The following is a 22,430-nucleotide window of genomic DNA, read 5'->3' on the forward strand; positions in this document are numbered from 1 at the left end:
TTGCAGAGGAATTCTGAGGGTAATTAAATCCCCCCCCCCCCTTCCGGTTTCCGTCTACATGTGGGGCGAACTCTCAATGTTTTTACCCATTCTTCGTGGCAGAGCGAATTTAATTGGCTGTAGTGGGCTGAGTCATAATAGAATGCATGGGTAACACACAGGCAATGTTCATTTATTTTGTTGTGGTTGGTACAATTCTGCAGAGTCTACGTATAAATGTGCTTCTAGTCCTGCTTTGAAGGCTGTTTGTGTTTGTGTGTGTGTGCATTTGAATAAAGCGTAGGAATGAGATGATGGAGAGAGGAGAGGTCACGATGGTGGGAGAGCGAGGCGTCAATAACAAAACTCCCAGGACTGTTGATACGAGCCGAGCTCTGTCAGGAATAACTCACAGCAGCACGACCGCACAACGCTGCTCCTCTCCCTCTCTGTCTCCCTCCATGTCTCCCTCTCTGTCTCCCTCTCCGTCTCCCTCTCTGTCTCTCTTCAATGCAGCCCCAACGTTTGCAATCCTTCATTCCGTAGCCTAAACACACTCCGGGGGGAATGGTGTTCTGTGGGGGCTCAGTGGCACTGCAGCATAACGTACAAACGTTACATTCAGGAGTAATGATACATAACCTGAGAGAGAGAAACACACTGTATTTATAGTTCTGGTTGCGGGTGTGTTTGATGGAGAGTTGATATATCCCCGTATGTACTCATTTTGGGTTTTAAACAAAGGAAATGGATTGAATGTATCCTGAACTAATGTTTAGCTATGGGATATATAACTTCTGGGATGAACAAGTATGTGTGTGTGTGTGTGTGTGTGTGTGTGTGTGTGTGTGTGTGTGTGTGTGTGTGTGTGTGTGTGTGTGTGTGTGTGTGTGGTTGTGTGTGTGTGTGTGTGTGTGCCTGTGTACACGCTTGTATGTGTGTGTGTGTGTGTGTGTGTGTGTGTGTGTGTGTGTGTGTGTGTGTGTACACACTTGCGTGTGTGTGTGTGGCTGGTTGTGTGTGTGTGTGTGTGTGTGTGTGTGTGTGTGTGTGTGTGTGTGTGTGTGTGTGTGTGTGTGTGTGTGTATGGCTGTGTGTTGGGGGGGTATGTGTGTGTGTGTGTGTGTGTGTGTGTGTGTGTGTGTGTGTGTGTGTGTGTGTGTGTGTGTGTGTGCGGCTGTGTATGTGTGGGTGTGTATATATGTGTGCATGTGTGTGTCTGTGTGTGTGTGTGTGTGTGTGTGTGTGTGGGGGGGGGGGGGGGTCAGACTCTCTATGTGACTAAGTCTCTATCTCCCAATGTGGCACCAGAATAGCCTTTTCATTGCTGCTCGAGTCCAAATACGGTCAGGGCAGGACACGTGTGGCTTGTGGGATTTGGGGGAGAGTACAGCTAAAGACAACAGTCTGGAAAACAGAACTAAAGAGCATGGTCTCCCTCCAACAGCAACGGATGTCTCAAACAGACCATCCCCCAACACACTTCAAACACCCTGAAATGAGGACCGGAAAGCAAGGGTCTCTGGAATAAATAGGTCCTAAACACAGTCACTTCATGGAGAGATGCATGGTACATACATACACATGTAAGCTGAGGCGTGAGGCGCTATCAGGTCAACCGTAACACCTTATGTGTTTTGGCCAGCTCACACTCCCTGGAGCAGGACGAATGAGCGCATGACAGACAAAAATAAACAGGAGAATAAATATGCTTTTTGAGAGGATTTGACATAGCGATAAGTGAAACATGTAATGGACTCTCTCTCTCTCTCTCTCGCAAGTCCGGCCAAACTCAAACAGATATGGCTCCCTCTGAAGCGTACTCAGAAGTCCCGCCCTCTCTCTCCCAAGGAATGGCCTTCCTCAGCCGCTAGAGCCGAGTCAATATAAAGGACGGGTGTGTCAGTACAGAGTGTCCTCAGACAAACGTTCACTGAGGGACCCTCAGTGTGTTTCCCCATCAAGCTCATCTCCTTCTCATCCACTGTACAGCGTGTATCGTAGCAGGACAGAGTAGAGACGTGATGGGGCCTGATTGCCATACGTCCCACTGAGAAGGTCCTCTGCTCTCCCTAGGGGAGGGGAGGGGTGAGGAGGGTTCTTATGTTGAAGTCGATCTCACTGGAGTTGCAGGAGTCCAGGGGGGAGGAGGGAAGGGTTTGGGAGGAGGGTCCGGGGGGCTCCTGATGATGCACCACACAGGTCAAGAGTCTCCCGCCCCCAACCTCCTCCACCTCCACCTCTACCACCATCACCCCCACCTGCTGGCCCTCTGCTCCTCCTCCTCCTCCTCCTCCTCCTCCTCCATGAGCCTCTCCGCTATCCGGTGACTCCCCCTGTCCGCCGCCCTGCCCCCCCGGAGCGAGGGAGACCGCGAGGACCCCATGACCTCTCCCGGGGCTGGATGATCCCGGCTCCACATCATGGTGGTCCTCATCGCTGTGGTCCCCGCAGAGGGACGGGGCGAGGGACAGCGACGAGGCCCAGGACCCCTGCTCCGGGTCCCCAGAGCAGCGGCGGTGGGGCCGGTGTCTGCGGTCCCGGCAGCTGCAGCAGGGCCGCCGCGGCGAGCAGCCCTCCTCCTCGTCCCCCAGCACCGGGGCCCCGTCGCCGGGCCCCGCCGGCCGCAGTGTGAGCAGCGCGCTGTCACGGTTCTCGTACAGCAGCGTGGCGGAGCAGATGAAGATGAACAGGCCCACGCCCATCACCACCGGCCCGGCCAGCTTCATGCGTTCGGAGTGGGACGTCCCACGGCCGCCCTGCAAGGGCTTGGGCGCAGAGGAGGCGGAGGCGTAGCCGGCCACCGCCACGCACATCCCCACCAGCACCACGCCCACGCCCACCAGGAGCCACACCCCCGGGGCCGAGCGCACCGGCAGGTCGGTCCGGCATAGCTTCTCCTTCCTCCTCTGGAGGCAGGCGAGGGGGGGCCAGGCGGAGCAGGGCGCCTGGCTGGGGGATGAGGAGGTGCTGGGCACAGGGCTGGCTGCTCTACTGGGCTCAGTGGTCGTCATTCTCTCCCCAAACACTGCAGGAAAGAGTTTGAGATTACCACATTTTGTTGTTAGTTAGTGGAAAGATTATTTGTTTGCCGTAAAGAATAAAATTGTTGGGCTGTCCGCCGCGTCGGCACATTGACGAGAGCCGTGAGTCACGGGGACAGAGTCACACACACACACACGTCGGCGCCCATTATAACCAGCCGCCGAACACACATTTAGGGGTCGAAGTCATTTAACCCTAGGAGAAAGAGACGGATAGGCTCGTCTTGGTTATGGTGTGTGGTCGATCCTGTGACTGCATGATCTTACAAAGAAATAGTCCCATACACTGCTGGGACTTTCCAGAAGCCATAATTGAATTAACCCATCGAATGGGAAAGACTGAACAATTAAAGCAGTTTGAAAACCACAACGTCTTAAATTACAATCTTAACATATTTGTTTCGTGGCGTGGACTCTGGATCTGTCGACAGCTACAGTAAATATTTATACAAACAAGCATCGTTGAACAGCTACAACGATACAGGAAGAAGCTGTCGCTCCTCTTTGGCAGAAATCGAATAAAGTTAGTAGACTTGCCTTGTTTTGATTGTCAATCCGCTGAAGATGGTTCTTATAAGAATGAAACACAACCCATGAGTTCATGATATCCCGGGATTTGTTTTTCCCAAGTTCGCCCTGTTCCCCCTCAGATCAGATCTTCTTCCTTCATGCTGCTCCTCCGAGCTCCAGATTAGAAAAGCCTTCACTAAAAGTGATGCAACAAGACTCTCACTCTCCTCTTGCCTGCTTCTTCCTTTGCGCGTAAGCAACAAAGTCATAGTAGGCTACATGTCAGCCCGATCTCTGTGTATGTGTGTGTTTGTGCGCCCGCGTGCGTGGGATTGGTGCGTGTGTTTGTGTGCGTGGGATTGTGTGCGCGTGTGTGTGTGGGGGGGGGGGGTGATTGTGTGTGTGTGTGTGTGTGCGTGCGTGTGTGCGTGTGTTTGTAGAGAGGTCGTGGGAATCAACGTCAAGTCGCAAGTCAACCGTAGTCCCTCAGCAACAACAGTTTCATGGCGACCACCTCTAGCAGGGGCTGAGCAGCCCCAACACCCCCTCTGCATGCAGCACTCATCATTTTGGATTAGGATTGAAAACATACCTACATGTCCCCTAATTTATACATTTAAGAGCGTTAGTTAATAACCCCAACAAATGAAAGGTAAGTCCAATACAATTCAGGTATTAGGGTGGACGTTGTGCCGTTATGATTCTCAGACTGATCTGGATCTGAGCGCGTGTAACAAGAACACGCTGGGTCACGTGACGCCCGAGGCGCTACTCCCAGGACGCGGGCTTTGAGTCGCGCGCCACTGGCACGCGGGTCAAGTAAGAACAGCCATAAGTGCGCGTTTCATTTATTTCTTCCACTCAAACGTCCAGAGCACAGGGTAAACTTTCAACACACAATTGCGTACCGTGACCCTTTAAATTAAAATACATAAATAAAAGCGGTCCGAATATGAACAATTACCGTTATGCGTTATCGCCAAACGTGCGTCATTTAACGCTGGATTGTGCAGTGGATTACAATGCGTTTGAAATATTTCTCAGATTTCACAAATTGGAGTTTAATTCGCCACACAGCGGGGTTAAACCGTTGCATAAAGAAGCAGGGATACCATAGCAATACAGCTTGTTATGTTACTTTACACTATTTACACTAAACGCCAGAGGTCAATACAACCGAATTCAGTAAACAATAGCAATCCAAACAACAGATATATATTTTTGTTTTTTTTACATTCAATTGAATTCCGCGGTTTATTCCAAAAAGCTAACAGACTGGAGGGAGAACAGCTGATTGGTCATACTAGTTCACCTGGCTAAGCTGAATATTAGCCCTTGGCCATCCGTAACCTATTAAAAACAATCCTTGCAGGAAATGCAACACATTGAAGCTGGTGCTAAATCGTTGTTACTCAACCACTCTCACAGGCACACATGCACCTCCCACCCCAACACACACAAACACTCACACACACTCACACGCCCCCATGCCCCCCGCTTCATCAAAGTGGAGGCCAAGAATCATCTGATAATGATCTGTTGGAGGGCTTGTGGACGAAGTAAACACCAGGAACCAAGCAGAGGAACAACCTCCTGCCCAATAAGGTCCCCCTGTCAACCCTTCGCTTACGATTGTTTGTGCAGCTGTTGTTATTTTTCAATGGACACTTTCAAGTAAATGCAAAAAAATAAAAACATTTACCTTTTTCCATTTGATCCTTTAGCTTAGAGCTAAGACGTTATACAACGACTCAGACAAATATAATTATCAACAACCCTTCCCACAAAAAATAACCACACAAAATAAAACAACATAAATAGGGAGTCCTTATTTTACAATGCAACACCTCTTTCCATTTAAGTCCTTGGCAAAGACCAGGCTGGGGGAAAAGACTGTTTCCCTGTCCTCCGTCTCCTCTCCTCGTCCTCTGCTGTGCAGTCGGAGGACTAGTGAGAGGCCATCTTGTGGAGAGAGGGGGGGGGGGGCTCATGTCAATGTCTCAGAGCAGAGACCTGCTGAGCTCAGGGAGCGGTTAAGGGCTAGGAGGGTTGAGGCCGGGCTGCTGGTCTCTTCTCACTCCTCGTCTGCGTTCTTCAGCATGAGGATGGAGTTGTAGATCTTGAGGGCGGGGCCTAGTTTAATTGACAGAATCTTGACGATGTCTGCCTGGGTGAGAAGCAGGAAGGCCTCGCCGTCTATTTGCTTGAGAGAGAGAGGAAGAGAAGAGAAAGAGAGAGAGGGTTGGGTTCCTGACGACAGCCTAGTGGCAGTACACCTCATGAGGTCCCCACAAACACAACTATACGTTCTTACCTCTGTTCTAAAAGTGGCGGCATGCTCTTTGCAACCCGGAAGTCCTTTCACGAAACTGGCCACCTAATCAACACCGAAACCAACCAACAGACAGCGGTCAGCAGAAGTGTAGGCCAGAGGACACAGAGACACATGTTCAAAAGAGCGTTCCTGTTGGACTGCGGCGGGACCACGCACCTCCTCAGAATTCCAGGCGGCGACTCTCTTGGCGGAGAGTCCCAGGACCTCGGGGAGCAGCTGGCAGTGTTTGTCCCAGCACAGAGCCACACGATGGGGGGTAGAAGCCGACATGCCGGGGGAGAACACGGACTCGTGGAGGGCCTGCTGCAGAGAGATAGAGTCTGGCGAGGCTGTTGAGAGAAGAAGAGGCAGAATAAGGAATGAAGTAATGATAAGGTGGGAAACGGAACGTCTAACATTACAGGACACCTTTCTGAACACACAATAGCACACCTTTACCATCTCCGATCTCTTCTTTGACATAATGCATCTTCAGGTATTTAGGAACGGGAGCAGACCTGTAGAACAGTGGAGTAAATCGATGGACAAATCAGTGAAATTGCATTGAAGGTTGATGATTGGAATTGATAATGATCAACAATTTTACTAATATACGGCAAGATCTAGTCTTCTAGTCAATATTGAGTCAACTTTTTATTCTCGATGCTGTGGTACCGTTTTGGTCTTGCTGTGGTTGTTGCTGCTGATGCTACGACCACTACTGCTGTTGCTGCTGCTGCTGCTTCATTGTTGCTCGGCTCGCTTGCTCCACCTTGTGGCTCGGGCTGGCTATTGCGTCCAGTTCGCTCCGCTTCAACTGCCAAAGGTTTCCTAGCAACACAGGCAAAAGCTGCTCTATTTTTCCTGTGAGATCAATTGACAGGCCAGTGTATAGCCCGATAGTTTCGATGCTTTTTCCTTAACCGGAACACACTTAGGGAGCACAAGGGTCAAAACAAATCAATGAACAGCAGTCGGGTCTCACTTGGTAGCCTGGGTGTCGTCAGGGGTTTCTGGCTGCTCCGGCGGGGGTGCGGGGAGGATCGTCGAGGGACTCGTCTGGTTGAGTTCCGGGCGCCGCGCCCGCTGGTACGGACCTCCGAGGGTCATGGGTCGCTCCCCATTCAGGCGATCAGGCACCAGACCCTCCTTGTTGAGGTTCATTTCAGAGTACGGGCAGCTGACCTGACTGCACGAGCGCACGCACACACACACACACACACACACACACACACACACACACACACATTTAACTTCACCAGAAGAGCCTCCATACTCATGTGTAGTTGTGGGGGAGGTTGTGAGTGTTCACACAGGGACTTGTACTGACGTGTAGTGTGTTCCATAGCGGGGCCCTCGGACGTGGCCCACCCCGTTGCACCCTTGGGTGGGACAGCCTTGTCCTGGGGGCAGCCCTATGTCCACAGTGCCTACAAACAGCCACAAATCAACCAGATTAACACATCTCTCTTTTGCTTCCTTCTCCTGGTGCGGCCTAATTCTCAGGGTCTCCCTGACCCTCAGACTAGAGGGTGGCGGGAGGCCATGTGACAGACAGAGTCACCTTCAAGTATGTTATGACCATGCTAGGAGACCCGTCCGTTAACACAGGACCTAACCATATGATCCAATGGGTCATGCCATTAATTTTCTTAATGCGATATCATTTGATTGATCAGATTTTTATCCAAGGTCTATAAAAGGTCTGTCTGTCTGTCTGTCTGTACCTGGCTCAGACGTGTGGTGCTGCAGTGGGTGAGCAGTCTTCTGACACCAGCCGACAGGGTGGAGGTCGGGGCTGTCCGTGTCCACCCAGTAGTCGTACTCTGCATTCCAGCCGTCAAAATGGACCTGGGGCGGAGGAAGGGGAGGGGCCAGCACATAAAGACCCACTCACCAACAAACAGCGCCATGGGCCCTTTAGTACGACCACGGACACCGGGGCTCCACTCACCTTAAGTCTGTGGTACTCCACGTCTGAGATGGTGGTGACGCGGATGAGCATGGCGTTCCTCTTGTCCACCACCTCCAGCTTCATGCCCACCTGGAAGCCGTGTGGGGGTCTCTGGGAGGGGCAGAGCACAGAGGGGGGGGTGAGCGGAGGTCAAACTCCTCTTGAGGGTCCTCTGGGTGGCTCCTCCACAGTGAGGGGGGTAGGCGTCCCTTCTAGAGGTTAAAGGGATGTGAACCACCCATCCAAAGGATATTGACACTGCCCACTAGTTTTACCCCTGCTACCAAATCCTTTATGATTGTTAAATTTATTCAAGAATATAGGGATATTCTGAAAGAGAGGGGTAGGGTTGGCATAGCAATTTGGCTATAACTGCCAAGGTCACTGCATAGGAAACAGAGTGTGTGTGTGTGTGTGTGTGTGTGTGTGTGTGTGTGTGTGTGTGTGTGTGTGTGTGTGTGTGTGTGTGTGTGTGTGTGTGTGTGTGTGTGTGTGTGTGTGTGTGTGTGTGTGTGTGTGTGTTACCGGTTTAAAGGCCCGTGCCGGGGCAGCCTGTGTCCCTGTCTCCTCCATGTACTTGTCCCAGGAGAAGCTCTTGGGGTGCTTGTACTCTGATGCAGTGGAGAGACAACACACACACCAGTCAGTCACCGAACACACACAAGTCAGTCACCGAACACACACAAGTCAGTCACCGAACACACACAAGTCAGTCACCGAACACACACATGTCAGTCGCCGAACAAACAATTCACAGACTCTATTATGAACTGAGACCAGATGAACTGACCAGTGCATTGGTATGCTGTTTAATTACATACTGACCAGAAACGGATACATTTTCAGATATACTGGCAATATTGTGTACTTTAAACGGTCTATAATGTATTGTTTACATTTACTTTTTGCATTTAAAAATTTTCACCTCAAAAGTATGCATCAGTATTTTCAACCCATTCTTTTTGTTATTTGCAGTTTTATATTATCATGACTATTTTAGGTTTTATCCACTTTTTATTCCCATTACTGTCCTGGACTGTCTGCTGTGAATCCCGTCTGATTCATTTAAAAACGTGGCAGGGAGATCACAATGGTACTTTAGTAACCAGATGTGTGCTAGTTGAAATCCTCACCGGCAGGGGTGGTCAATGTGAGCTCAGCCTCTTCACAGAATCCCACTGGATGGATATATGGACTGCTGGCATCACACCTGCACACACAGTCGCACATTTGGAAAATAAAAGCAATTGTACCATGGTGCACAGAGAGAAATATTGCCAATCAGTACAATAAAGCATATCATAATTTGAAAACAAATTTTCATGAATATATTCTTATGTCATTTGATAGAAATGTGTAAGCCAAGAAACACTTGACATGCCACTACGTGCTTCAACAAAATATATATTATATTTAAAACAAGTGATTTATAATATGTAAAATGTGTAGCTTTATTAAACCTTTAAATTTCTAAGTTTGAAGATTGGAACAGTTGAAAGGGATCGTTGGCAAACTTTATTAGACCTAGACATTGTAACACGCGCACACAAACACACACACACGCACACACACACACACACACACACACGCACGCACACGCACGCCACTCACCAGTAGTCGTACGTGTCGTCCCAGTTGTCAAAGTGAATGAGGAGGCGGTTGTCAACGACGGCGGCGATGCTAGCCACGCAGATCAACGACGGGTTCTTCCTGTCCACCGCCTCCAGTTTCATCCCCATGCGAAACCCGGAGGGAGTCACAGACTGAGTCCAATCACATCAGAATATTGATATTATATGCGAGTGTACACATTGAAGATCCAATTTGAACCCAGTGAAGGAGCCCCTGCTCACCGTGTTGAGGCTTTTGAACAGGTGCTTGGGAGCCAGCTGCCCTCTGCAGTTCTTCACATACATGCTCCAATTGAACTCCCCGTCCTTACAGCCTGGAGGATTGAACACAAGACGTCTAACCATGTCGCTGCTCCTTGGTGCTTTGTGCAGGGATGCAGGGGCTAACAGTGCTAACCTAATCACATATAACCCTGCTTATTTAAAAAATAAAAGTTGATTCGGAAAAAATGATAATTAAGTGCACATAATCTCTAGATTAACTTTATCGGCCCCAGTGCCTTATACTCTGGGAGCCTGAGCACCGCCTACGTTCTGTGAGGAGGAAGTTGGTGGGTTTCAGACTTGGTCACAGCAGAGCTTGGATGTAAAGTGGGTCTCACCAGACAAGCTCGTAGTATAAAGACAACACATGCTTCGCTTTGTTTCTTGAAAACAATGTTATACAAAAAATATTGTTTTTTGAATATGTTTTTATTGCATGCATGCATATTTGGGCACTGCAAGTAGAAGGCTGGGTTACATTTTTATATATAATACGCCGGAACCATGTCGATCTGGGACTGATAAGGGGACCCTAAACCCACTGAGGCGATATTGTTAGTTTTTTTTGTGAAACCAATTGAACCGCTTTAGAAATTAAAAGGAAAAAAAAAAGATTAGCTGGTAAAAGGTTGGGTGTCCAGCAGTGTTCTCCAGCTGTTACGTTCAGGCAGTGATAGATACGCACTATGAATCGGCTTTACCGGATATTTGATTGACATTTGTAAACGCATATTTGAAGTATGTCTTCGGGCCAGCCCTAGCAGAATGCAAGAATGTTTTACTCCTACTCAAAACACCCTCCCCATACTGCAATACCAAGACGATACATACTTCGCATGGATATGTCACTACTGTGCGTGCGTTTACCTTTTGGCAGCAGCAGCTTATGTCCCATCTTCTCACACCAGCCGGCTGGCTTGATGTCCCAGGAGTCGGCGTTGACCCAGAAGTCATAGCACTCTGTGTAGCCATCGAAGTGCAGCCTTATCCTGTAGCCCTGGATCTGAGGAGAGGGGAGGGGTTATGGGCGTGTGAATATACGGGGCATTAGCATGAACAATGACAATGTTATTAAGGGTTTAGTACGGTGCTTTGGACCGTACCTCAGCGACAGTGAGCACACAGAAGAGGGACGGGTGGCAGGGGTCCAGGCCTTCCAGCTTCATCCCCACCTTGAAGCTGTTCCTGCTCTGTGGAAATGACTGATGCTGCAACACACACACAAGCGCCGTCAGTGGGGAAGCGGCTTGGCAGAATGGGTCTGGGTGTGCGAACAGTGGGTGGGTGAACGCAGATGGGCTAGGCGGGTACCTCTTTGAAAAGTTTCACGGGGGCAGCAACAGCCTTCTCTTCTTCCAGGTATGCAGGCCAGCTCCACGCACGCTTCTTATTGGGCGGGGCTGTCACTTGTGGGTGGGACCACAAGAAGCAAACAATAAGTATAACTTGTTCGACAGGTTATCAGATATCTGTTTTGTTGTTGCCAGATTTTATCATATAAATTCATCAGTTTTGACCCATGTGACGAGGTGTCTGACAAATGACTGACAGGTGGGATGAATGTTATAACACAAAACGAGGTTCAACTCCTATTATCCCACTGTCCATTTTTGGTTGTGTTTGGTTTTTTGGCAGCAGTTTCCATGGCAACAATTTTGGAAACCATATGCATGCAGGAATAAAAAAAAGAAACATAACTGTTTACGCCGCATGTACAGAAATCGAACCACTATGTTATGCTAATAAAACCTTTATAGAAAAACACACAAACAGGTACAACATCGTACAATTTCTAACACATACAAACACATACAATACAATCTGATTGTACCTAGTCTGGCGAGCTTGGCAGCTCTCCTGCCCTTGGAAGATTTGGCTTTTTCCTGGTGGGGAAGGGAAAAAGAAAAAGAAAATGAAGACACATTTGTATGGATAAAAATGTATTATTAGTTGAAGGGTTTTCCAATCCAAGTATTGAAATATCTTAAATCACTCAATCATGTTTCTGTTTGAAGAACACCAAAGTATTTCAGTTTCACTATCGAGTACCGTATTTTCCGCAGTATAAGGCGCACCGGGGTATAAGCCGCAGCAGCTAAATTGAATGATTTGTACATATATAAGCCGCACTGGACTATAAGCCGCAGGTGTTTTAATGTTTAATTACCATTAGGGCTGGCCCGAATGCCATTTTTCAGGTTTCGAATACTCGTTGGTTTTTCCAAGCGAATATTCAAATATTCGTTCCAGAAAAACACCATCAAAAATAACATTAATAATCACTATATACTCCCTGGAACCGTTTTGACAGTATCTGCATATATTGTTGATATATTGTTAAATCAGTATTCCGAATACTGATTTAAACTACGAATACTAATTTTCTGAGTGGCCGTTAGCTGTAAAAATCCATACATTAGCCGCACCGTTATATAAGCCGCAGAATCGAAAGATGGGAAAAGAGGCGCGGCTTATAGTCCGAAAATTACGGTAATAGATCACAGAAAGAATGTAAACAATAAAAACAAATAATGAAAACAGAGCATTTAACATGATTGCCTGCCACAGTTGCTTCCGACTGAACAATGTTGTTCCAACTGACCTCTTCCTCCTCCTGGTTGTTGTCCTCTTCCTCGTCCCCAGAGTCCATATAGATCTTCCTCTTCTTGCGCACCCGTTTACCTAGCTTCTCACACTCCACTGCCTGGCTCTCCCTGGTCTCTCCTGGGGACGACCTGGACACACAGAGACACCCAGCTGACCCACCGCCAACCAGCCCCATCCCATGCACACTACGAGAGTGATAGAACAGATAGAGAGAGACCTAGACAGAGAGGGGACCTAAACGTATTTATACTGTATATTTATTTAGAGAAGAGGCATAGTGAAAGAGAGAGAGACTTACAGGTGAGTGACACAAATCAAAGAAAGAGAGACAAAGAGAGAGAGAGGGGCCTGGGGAGGCAGAGACATAGAGAGAGCAGGGCTCCAGACTTACTTTTTTCACTAGGAGCACTTTGGCCCCTAACTGAAAATTTTAGGGGCGCAACCAGAAATTGTAGGGGCACACACACCGTTAATTGAGCCTCCTCTCTGCCCGCTCACCTCTCCATTGAGAATGCATTATCAGGCCCGACAAACGCCTCCCGTGTGAAAAGCCCTTTATGGCACCCGAAGCAGAACCCTGCACTGGTTCGGGTGACCCGCACAATTTGGATGAAACGAGTTGGGTCGGACGCCTGAACAGCGCGGAATCGGACGCGGGTTTTGCGATTGCGAGTGAGACTTCACTGGTGCTGGATATGTTAATCAGGAGCGGAGGAGTCAACTAAAACAGTGGATGATGTGCTTTTTTTGCACAACAATCTAAAGCACCAAGCCAAAACCAGATAGTGTAATTCCCATCTAATGTTTCTAATTTTCCATCGGGTGCGGGTCTGGTGTCAATATTAATTTATAGGGGGTCTGGTCGGGCTAAGTATTGCGGGTACGGGCGGGTGCGGGGTTTGTAAAATAAGACCCGTGCAGGACTGACTTGCACTGGCACACTAGCCGAAGTTCGGAAGAACGAGTCAATAGTTTGCTTGCTCATTGTAAACGCACGTAGCAGGTTGTGAAATCTTTCTCTTTCGCACTGACGTTTACACGCGCTCCATAATCTCTAGGACCCTCCCCCTCGACACATTAGCCACTGACATTCCATATCCTTCTTACACTCATTGGCCTGCTAAAGATTCCGGATTCATTGACGCGCCCCATCCACGTTTAACGTGTAAAAGAAAAGGGGCAAATTTACTGGTCGCAAATGCGCGACCAGAAGGAAAATTCGGTCGCACACTCTCAAATTTTGGTCGCAAAATGCGAACATTTGGTCGCAGTCTGGAGCCCTGGAGAGAGAGGCCCAGGGCGGCAGACATAGAGAGATAGAGAGAGAGGCCAAGGGAAACAGAGACATTAAGACATAGAGAGAGGCCCAGGAAGACAGACATAGAGGGAGATAGAGAGAGAGGCACAGGGAGACAAACAAAGAGAGATAGAGAGAGGCAGACATAGAGAGAGAAGAGATAAAGAGGCCCAGGGAGGCCGACATAGAGAGACATACAGAGAGAGAGGTCCAGGGCGACAGATGTAGAGAGAGATAAGAAACACATAGAAAGGTAATTGAGAGTCAACCTCACCTGCCACTTGTCGGCTGGGCGCACGCCAAGCTGCAGAATTTGCCCTTAATGAGAGTTTCCCGGGAAACGCAGCTGCCACAGGCCCCACAGGTCACTGACATTGTGCCGGGGTCTACACTGGCACTTGGGACCACCTCCATGCTGGGACCCACCACTGTGCGGGGGGCCCTGTCCACGTTGGGGCCTACCACCGCGCTGGGGCCTACCGCCGCGCTGGGGCCTACCGCCGCGCTGGGGCCTACCACCGCACTGGGGCCCACCTCAATGCTGGAGCCTCTGACGGTGCTGGGGCCTACCGACGTGCTGGGGCCCACCTCCACGCTTGGGCCCTCTTTGCTGCAGGGCTCAAGAGACAGGTGAACAGGAGCAGTGACTGGAGGCAAGACAAGAGAGAGAGACAAGGGGCATGAATTGAATCAGAATCAGAATTGCTTTACAGTAGTACACAAGACTAAAAGTATTATGCTTGGTTCCTCAACAGCCATACAACTCAACATAGTAGCAACAATACAAGAGTAATAAGATAGTAAAAAAAAAAATATTAAAGAAATATGTATTTAAATACTCCGTTTCTGTCAAGATCTGCAAAAATGTTGTACAAATTGTGAAAATATGCATTTAAATAATCTGTTTTTGTTAAGATGTGCATAATGCTGTGCAAATTACAGTCATAGGTATTTAAATAATCTGTTTTTGAGTGTGGTTGGTTTGGGAGCATCGGATTCCTCCAAGAGTCTAACTGCTTGGGGGAACAAACGGTTGGTCATCCTCTGGGTTTTGTGTTTCCCTGACGGCAGGTGCTCAAACATTTGAAATGTTTCCCTTGACATGACGGATTTGATCCAATGTGACAGGTATTGAGGTCCCTGGTCCAGAGGAGATTTACCTTTAGATGAACCTGCTTTCGTCTGATTGGCTGGGGGGACTGGGGCTGTGTCTGATTTTCCCTCTGGTGGAGGGGTGGGACTTTGGGCTGGTGCTGGGTCAGATGTTTCAATGCCGGCCTCTACTTCCTTCTTTTTGACCTCTGGGTCCGTGACCATCTCTAGAGTTCCAAACTCTGTCATGCGAAACTGAGGGATAGAGATCAATTAGACTATGATACACACAAATGCGGATAAAATAGGAAGGTAGAAGTTCGAAACAATGTGGTGTATACCTTAATGTCACTCCCTGGAAGACTGGCAATGCCATCTTTCCAGTCCAGTCCACTTATCATGTCAAAGTCTGCTCCCTGTGAAGGGCCATCACTGGGTGGAGTGTCAGTCATCTCTTCTCCTTCCCTCCACACTCCTATTAACACCTAATGTAGTTTAAAAAACAAAAGAGTAGAATAATTAAAGTAAAAACCATTTATTTTAGCAGTAAAAAAAATCATAATTTGCATACTTTTTTTTTTATATATTAAGCTGCCCAATTGGTTAGAAGGTACTTGTTTCAAGAATCTGTGTTTGCATTTAAATTTCCAAGCACAATTTTCTAAATGATCGTTGTTCATCAATGTGTATATTTATATTACAATGCATCGGCACTAGAGGGCGGCTCCGTGCCGTTCTGCAGGATACACCATGCACTCCGATTTCAGACAAAACAGTCAATAACAATATTGTTTTGTAGACCAATTAGGGGGAAAATGCATATACAAACAGGCCCATTAGGACAAACCTTCATCAAGATCATTGACGATCAAGAGAAAATATGTGCCAACTTAAAGTTAACGACACAAGTTCATATTTTACTCGTTTTAACAATATCTTCTAAAATAGGGTGTTTGCTTGATAGTGAACAAACTATATGATAAAGTGTACATTTGTTTCAATCAGAACATTGTTTTCTGTAACGATTTGCATAACTTAAAATTGATTTTAATCAAATTAAGATTACGATATAACGTTTTAGTCTTGACGCACGTTTAGGACTGTATTGGGGTTATAGTGGCCGTTTATTTGACAGTTATAACCATGTGTAAAGTAAGCAATGGTCCATCCGACACGGTCAGGGCCAGGTTTGGGGTCGTTTTAACGACCTCGTCTTTATTCCGTGATTAATAAAGTGTGCAAGAGCGCCCATGATTAGCATTCGTCTTATACAAAATGGCGGAGCATAGGAAGAGGCCAGTAACACGCTTAAACTATGTGAATTACTTAAGTTATCCATTCAAACAATTCGCACAAAGCCACCGCGGATCAAACAAATATCCAAGTGTTGCGTATCACATCACGACAAAGTGTTTTCCCTCGACCTGGCCATTTTCTTTACTTTCCCCTTGTCACGGAATGTCAGCCCAGGTTGCTAGCTCATACTTGCAGCTAGTTTGCCAGCTAGCCTTGTAGCTAGCAACCCATTTTGTTCAATGGGGACGGCTCGTCAGCCAGCTAGCCGCTTGTAGCTAGCACCCCGTTCAGGTCAATGAGGATTGGTTGCTAGCTTGTAGCTAGCCACACGTCCAGTTCAATGGGGGCGGTTCGGTAGCCAGCTAGCCTTAGCTTGTAGCTAGCAGCAGCTTCACTCCGTTGAACTGAATTGATGATGGCTAGCGATAGCATTGTGTTGACTTGATGCAGCCAGCTAAGGACAATCTAATAAATAAGTTCCCATGTTAACAACAACAAAAAAACGCATTTCCTGTCATGACATTATTGTTCAGGAAAAAAATGCATGTTCCACATGATTACTGCGTTATTGTTCAAAAGGGGAAATATTGTTGGTTGATTAATTTCTTCAATAGAAACTTGAAAACCCGATTTATTCTCTTCGTTTCATATCAAAGTATAAATATTGATATCTAATAGGCCCCAACAAATAGACATTGGATAATCAAATTGTGATATTGTTAAAAGTAACAAGTGACTATTCATGCGTGTATTGTAAGAAGATGATGGAACTCACCTCGTTTGTGTTTTAACTCTTATTAGAGCCGGAGCAGGACGCGCATGCGTGTCGGACGCGCTGCCTGACAACTTTAGGGCTTGGAAAACTTCAGCTTCGCTATCCTTGATAAACACAGGACCATGTATGAAGTGTAACTACGTGCACAGTCCAGTTAACGGAGTTGAAGGTTAATAGTTAGTGTTGTTTGGGTCCTAGTTTCCATCCATCCCCCCAAGCCACTGCGGTGGAGAAGTGTGAGTGAGAAGAGCGCAGGGACGTTGCAGGGTCTGAATACGTAGTATTATACTATATCCTTACTATTATGATCAACAAAACACATTCACCTCATTTGTCTCACTGTACGCCATTAGCACTATAGGATAACGCCGTGGCACCCGTATGCGTACTGTTGTTAGTGTCCTAACCATGTAAGGAATCAGGTCATACCCAATTTAAATCAACGTCCATTGAACAACTTGGTATCTATTATCATATGGTCTCCTATGATTGTGCCTTTGTAGGTGCTGCACCTCTCCTGAACGTCACTGAAAGTACGCTGCAAGTAGCCTACACGTTGGTCAACTAATGCACGATAAAAGACGCCAACTTGCTACCGTTATTTTCGATATTAAGAAGTCACTAATTTGGTCCATGAATCACGCAGTGAGACGGCTAAGTAACCAAAAAGCGCCTTCAGATCGGGTCATTGTCTTTATTCTGTGCTCCGAGGCGGGGATCTGGTCAATAAGCGTGGAACAGCGCGGTGAACCATTACAGCTTTCATAGGCCAACGGAAGACGTGTAAAACGTCTAATAAAATGTTCAGAGTCTATGTTATCACATTGGATGGAATATATATGGCTCTGGGAAAGAAGTCATGTGTCGTTAGTATCAAATATCTGTGTGTTTTGGATACATTTGGGGTTTGTGAAATCTCGTCACTGAAATAAGTGCGAGTCCTAGGTGGTCCGCTAGGGGGCGATATAAGTCACAACTATAGGATTCATAGTCGCAGGTTGCTGCAGGTCCTAGATCCTTTGCACTAAACATCATATGCGAACCATGAGATGGCATTTAAAGCGAAATTGGTCGATTCAAAGGTATGGTGATAGTAATGTTGTGATCCGATCAGACCAGACTAGTGTTTTGTAAACTCCGCGGGGATAGAGTCGTCGCTCCCAAAGAGATGACATAAACAAAAGAGGCAATGTGTCATGTAGGGAGGCAAGTGCATATATTTTAAATATATAGGGCGGTATTTTATTTCCGATTATATTCAGCCGATTAAAGTAAGATTGCAGAATAGGCAACATGCCTGCTTACCTAAAGCGCCCCCACACAGCGGAGGGCTGCCTACTGTATTTGTGTATCGCTCTCAGTGCTTTGGTAATCCAATGCTAAATTATGCAGGCAATAAGCGATGTTCAACATACTCGGAGCTTCTTTAAAAATGCTGCTTTTTTCTTTTTCAGACCGTTCTTATCCATTTGCTCCTGTGTCTTGTTATATTTTACTCTCTGTACTACATGATCGGGAGTGTCTGTTTCGGTATCTTCAAGTAAGATTATTAAGCTTTTCCTGCCATACGTATTCTACACATTTACATATTACAGACCCACGAATGTGTGTTGGCTTTAGCCTACAATTGATTGCATGATGTAAGGTACCTTCTGTGGTAGAATCTGACTACAATTTTTTCAGAATGTAGAATGTGTAGTTTGGACAACAAAAATTTGAATGATTGAATTAATTCTGCTACATTATTTAAGTTTATATTCCTACACTTTTAATTTGTAAGCATCTACTAAAGTAATCGTCATGGTCCTTTCCTGTTTCATATCTCTTCCACTTATGCATCATTATTAGTTAATTTGTGGATCCACCAAGAATTTACACCTAGCAAACAGTTGCTTTAATCTCTGATACCAATTGAAACTCAATAAACACTACACTCAGGTTGGACCACTTTGATGGCCTCATCCCGTTTGACTTCAAGACCGGGCCCGCCGACTCAAACTCCAAATACTTGGGTGAGCACAGAGGAACACAATGACCAAAACAAGTCTGCCCTTCAACCCCCTGATGTCCTTATACTGTCTCTCTATCTGGTTTTCCTTTAGTCAACCTGCTGTCTATGGAGCTCACCTACTTCTCCTGTGGCCTGCTGTTTGCTGCTGTGGTGAGAAGATGGGTTTGGGACTACGCACTGACCGTCACCTTTCTGCACGTTCTTCTCACCAGCTTAGGTGAACCCAAAATAAGATGAGGTTACACTTTATTCATTCAGGAATGTAAGTTCAGGCTCTACCGCAGCAAAAGAACACTGCTTATCTAAAAGACAAGATCAAATGAGAATATAATGAAGAATATCCACAATAATATCCATCCATAATGTGTATAAATCTATTGACGAAACAAAGCTAATAAAATAATAAATGGATAATTCAATTAAATACAAACCAATAAATTAAAAACATCAAAATATTTGCATTTACAAGTACCAACACTCAAATGAATGACGGTTAAGTACATGGTGTGTGTGTGTTGTTTTTATTATTGTTTTGCAGTGATGTTGGAGTTCCCCACAGTGTGGCAGTGGTGGTTAGCGCTAGGTAAGACAAATGCAATAACCTGGAGAACTATCTGTAAACATGAGAACCGTTTGATTTATGTTTAATCAGTGATTGTCTTGACATTCAAACGTGTTTTCTCTTGCTTCTTGGTACAGGTAGTGGCTTGTTTCTCATGATCTGCAATGGACAACTGATAGCCTACTTCACCTGTCGTGGGGACCACAGCTACCCCTCCTTTGGTAGTTACTGACACTTCGGGAAAGAGATAACACTCACTGCCTGTTTCTACTTATCAGTCTGTACAGCGTTAAACCTTCTGATATCCTTTTTTGGTAAAGGTGATGCTCTATGTCTGTAAAAATATGAAATAATACAATAGTAATATCATAATTGAGTTTTATGGTCCGATGCTATTATCCAAAGCAAGTCCATTAATTCCTAGCATGGGGGGCCCAGTAGGAAATATGAGTATGAAGCAGAGAACTAACGTAGGCCAAATGTTGGACTACTTGGAAGAAGTGGATGTTGCAATAAAATTAATTTGTGTATATATATATAATTAAAATAAACCTTTATGAATATTTTTAAAAAGTCTTTATTGTCCTTTGTCGATTGAAGGATGGTAGAGGGTAAAAAACAGGCAATGTGTTCCGACCTCAACAATCTGAATATAGTCTAACTAAAAGAGTTTGCTCAAATGGTTACTAACTAGCACGTTGATTACATAACAATTTTACAGTTTTCTTTCATTATCTTATCAACGTAATACTCTCAACATATAATGAACAAATGAAGAAATACATTTGCAATGAAACAAATGAATATTCATCCTGTCTGCTGAGACCAGTGTTGAGGAGCCGTTTGATTGAAGCATCTGGAGGCCTATGGAAGCGCCTCTGCCTCCTCACACTCCATTGGGACATGTAAGTGAATCCTAGGAAGGTCTCATTAGCCCCGCCCCCCTGCCACTTATCACTCCCACCTAGAGAGGCTGGGATGGGTTGTAACGTAAACTATGAATCCACATAGCGGACATCGCAGGGTCTGGCCTGAGGAGGAAAAAGATAAAGACATAGGTTGTTATCCACATTTAATCACCTGGTTCTGTATGATGTCTTTCCCTCCTGTCTCAAAGTGACACATACCACATCAGGAATGAAAGGAGGAGGGATCCTCCGGGCGATGAGGTCCTCTCAGTTGATAGACACAAAGAATGCATGATCCTGCATTTCCTCCGGCAAGCATGGAAGCAACACGGACTCACCTCACAGTTATGGGGTATTTTTAAACCTCGCGCCCTGGCCTGCACATGTGGCCTAGTTATTTGGCTCAAAGTGTGTTTTCCCGGAGTTGGGTACATCGATACTTACAAAGTCATGAATCCACCCTAAACGTTTGGAGCAGCCTCTTTCCAGCAGTCCCGTCAGCAGAGACTGGGCTGTAGAAGACACAGCAGCGGCCAGCTTCAGAGGGGCGTTGATGATCTGTTGAACGTCTCCGCTCTGCTGCAGCTGTAGAATGGGGCTGAGAGGGATTGACATTGTTCATGTGTTTGATGTTATGACGATTAGGAATGTTTAACCACATCAAAAAGCCTATGAGGCACAGTCTGGTTCAATCCGCTGGGACGCGCGCACGGTGTTGCCAGTCTGAAGCTAACTTACCATTCCCTCTCTCCCTCCTCCGCTATTCTCTCTCTCTCTCTCTCTCTCTCTCTCTCTCTCTCTCTCTCTCTCAACCCACTGTTCTCTCTCTGCACACCGGTTCATCAAAGAAAAAAAATCTAACGACAGTGTCATTTCTTACCAGTCCATGAAGCGTCTCAAACAGCACGGTGCCCAGGCCCCACCTGTCCACCGCGGGGCTGTAGGTGTAGCCCTGCAGGATCTCCGGGGCCAGGTACTCAGGGGTCCCGCAGAAGATGTGCATCGTACCGTCCATGTCCATGCCCTCTTCGCACAGCCCTAAGTCTGTCAGCGTGACATGCCCCCCCCCGGTCCAGCAGGATGTTCTCTGGTTTCATGTCTCTGTCGGGGGGGGGGCAGATCGGGATAGACGAGTCGCCTTATCAATATTTAAAGATTAGTTATCAATTTCTTTGCATTTATGTAGTTCATAGTAGGATGACCATTATATATTCACATTTAATGCTCAATGGAATTTGACGAGATTCTTTCCCATTACTTTTTACTTTCTTACTTCCCATTTATTAGGAATTGAGCGCATGGTGTTTTGCCTGAATCTCTGTAGGTGGGCCTGTACCTGTAGACGACCTCTAGGGAGGGCAGGTTGCCCAGTGCTGTGGCAATCTCAGCTGCATAGAACGCAGCGCTGGGCTCTGGGAAGCTCCCGTCCATCTGCAGGTTGCAGAAGAGCCACACACAAGGAACTACCTAAACATGTTTCCCCCACATCAGCAGCAAGTCAAAATGGTTTTATTTTCTTTCCATCAAAAAGTGAATTTCTATCCCACAAGGTGTAGCTTTTCTAAGTACATCTCCCCCGTTTACGTACTCAAGGACAAAGTAAAGCCGGTGGGTCGTCTGGAAGGAGAACTGGAGTCCCATGAGGAAGGGATGCTGCAGGCCCTTCAGTAGCACATTTCTCTCCACCATCACATTGCTCTGCTGTAGGTCAGAGGGCAAAGGTTCCTGAATGTCTGACAGACGGACATATAGAGCGACTGACCAATATCTGTTATTTACGTCAATAGATTGATAGGTAGGCCTACCTCTTGGTAGGTTTTTACTTTTAGCCTATTTACAATCGCCATCGTATGTGGCTCCCATGCAGTCAAAACACGGCCTCAAGAAAAGCCTTTCCAAAGTTTCCTTTGCCGATAACTTTTAGATTGTCTAAATCTATATGCTTCATCCTGATGAAATCCAAACTGAAATATATGACGTCAGTTTTAAAATCATTAATATTACCATGAAACTTTATGCCAAAGCAGCAATTTTTATCAAAACAAAATGAAGGCTTTATCTCAGAGGTAGAACGGATTTTATAGGCTACTCACTGGGAAGTATCAATGGAGGAGTTTTGCAGACAGCACCTCCCGGCCTTGTCCCTGTGGTCCGGACACCCCTCTGACCGAGAGGTCTTCTGGCTC

The 22,430-nt window shown here is 46.6% G+C and overlaps 4 protein-coding genes across 6 annotated transcripts; 1 reads left to right on the forward strand and 3 right to left on the reverse strand.

Annotated features, from left to right (window-relative positions):
- Positions 1-1,236: 1,236 nt before the first annotated feature.
- LOC115554770 (uncharacterized) lies at positions 1,237-3,874 on the reverse strand. Its single transcript, XM_030371610.1, has 2 exons — positions 3,561-3,874; positions 1,237-3,007 (listed from the first exon to the last, which is right to left on the reverse strand). The coding sequence occupies exon 2, from the start codon at positions 2,991-2,993 to the stop codon at positions 2,052-2,054; it is 942 nt and encodes a 313-aa protein (XP_030227470.1). The 5' UTR covers positions 2,994-3,007; positions 3,561-3,874; the 3' UTR covers positions 1,237-2,051.
- Positions 3,875-4,365: 491 nt separating this feature from the next.
- Positions 4,366-16,983, reverse strand: l3mbtl1b (L3MBTL histone methyl-lysine binding protein 1b). Of its 3 annotated transcripts, none has more exons than XM_030370836.1 (22): positions 16,764-16,983; positions 15,034-15,177; positions 14,761-14,947; positions 13,875-14,247; positions 12,299-12,431; positions 11,528-11,579; positions 11,008-11,102; positions 10,800-10,904; positions 10,564-10,699; positions 9,655-9,746; positions 9,413-9,564; positions 8,935-9,011; positions 8,327-8,412; positions 7,802-7,912; positions 7,575-7,698; positions 7,178-7,277; positions 6,833-7,036; positions 6,523-6,678; positions 6,307-6,365; positions 6,025-6,197; positions 5,848-5,910; positions 4,366-5,736 (listed from the first exon to the last, which is right to left on the reverse strand). In XM_030370836.1, the coding sequence occupies exons 2-22, from the start codon at positions 15,142-15,144 to the stop codon at positions 5,608-5,610; spliced, it is 2,718 nt and encodes a 905-aa protein (XP_030226696.1). In that variant the 5' UTR covers positions 15,145-15,177; positions 16,764-16,983; the 3' UTR covers positions 4,366-5,607. The 3 variants fall into 3 exon arrangements, with proteins under 3 accessions (XP_030226696.1, XP_030226694.1, XP_030226695.1); XM_030370834.1 differs by having other exon boundaries at positions 6,301-6,365; positions 16,764-16,981; XM_030370835.1 differs by lacking the exon at positions 16,764-16,983 and adding an exon at positions 16,117-16,380 and having other exon boundaries at positions 6,301-6,365.
- A 755-nt stretch (positions 16,984-17,738) lies between these two features.
- On the forward strand, positions 17,739-19,924 carry LOC115554194 (transmembrane protein 244). Its single transcript, XM_030370837.1, has 6 exons — positions 17,739-17,845; positions 18,218-18,303; positions 18,702-18,775; positions 18,866-18,991; positions 19,313-19,357; positions 19,474-19,924. The coding sequence occupies exons 1-6, from the start codon at positions 17,813-17,815 to the stop codon at positions 19,566-19,568; spliced, it is 459 nt and encodes a 152-aa protein (XP_030226697.1). The 5' UTR covers positions 17,739-17,812; the 3' UTR covers positions 19,569-19,924.
- Positions 19,925-20,067: 143 nt separating this feature from the next.
- On the reverse strand, positions 20,068-22,091 carry LOC115553813 (serine/threonine-protein kinase Sgk1). Its single transcript, XM_075074216.1, is given in 9 exon segments — positions 20,068-20,367; positions 20,464-20,550; positions 20,677-20,813; positions 20,816-20,844; positions 21,126-21,313; positions 21,315-21,345; positions 21,581-21,711; positions 21,814-21,945; positions 22,083-22,091. Coding segments are annotated over 9 exon segments (1,044 nt in total).
- Between the last annotated feature and the right edge of the window lie 339 nt (positions 22,092-22,430).

Source organism: Gadus morhua, chromosome 11 (genome assembly GCF_902167405.1).
Source record: "Gadus morhua chromosome 11, gadMor3.0, whole genome shotgun sequence".
NCBI classification, from domain to species: domain Eukaryota; kingdom Metazoa; phylum Chordata; class Actinopteri; order Gadiformes; family Gadidae; genus Gadus; species Gadus morhua.

Bases quoted from the DNA above. Each gene is read 5' to 3' on its own strand.
- LOC115554194 (XM_030370837.1), top strand. From the start codon at position 17,813: ATGGCATTTAAAGCGAAATTGGTCGATTCAAAG. The intron at 18,992-19,312 runs GTGAACCCAAAA...ATTGTTTTGCAG, and splicing joins CGTTCTTCTCACCAGCTTAG to TGATGTTGGAGTTCCCCACA. The intron at 19,358-19,473 runs GTAAGACAAATG...TTCTTGGTACAG, and splicing joins GCAGTGGTGGTTAGCGCTAG to GTAGTGGCTTGTTTCTCATG.
- l3mbtl1b (XM_030370834.1), bottom strand. From the start codon at position 15,144: ATGACTGACACTCCACCCAGTGATGGCCCTTCACAGGGAGCAGACTTT. The intron at 7,699-7,801 runs GTGAGTGGAGCC...CCTCCGCCCCAG, and splicing joins TGGAGTACCACAGACTTAAG to GTCCATTTTGACGGCTGGAA. The intron at 6,366-6,522 runs GTACCACAGCAT...ACTGTTCTACAG, and splicing joins ACCACAGCAAGACCAAAACG to GTCTGCTCCCGTTCCTAAAT.
- LOC115554770 (XM_030371610.1), bottom strand. From the start codon at position 2,993: ATGACGACCACTGAGCCCAGTAGAGCAGCCAGCCCTGTGCCCAGCACC.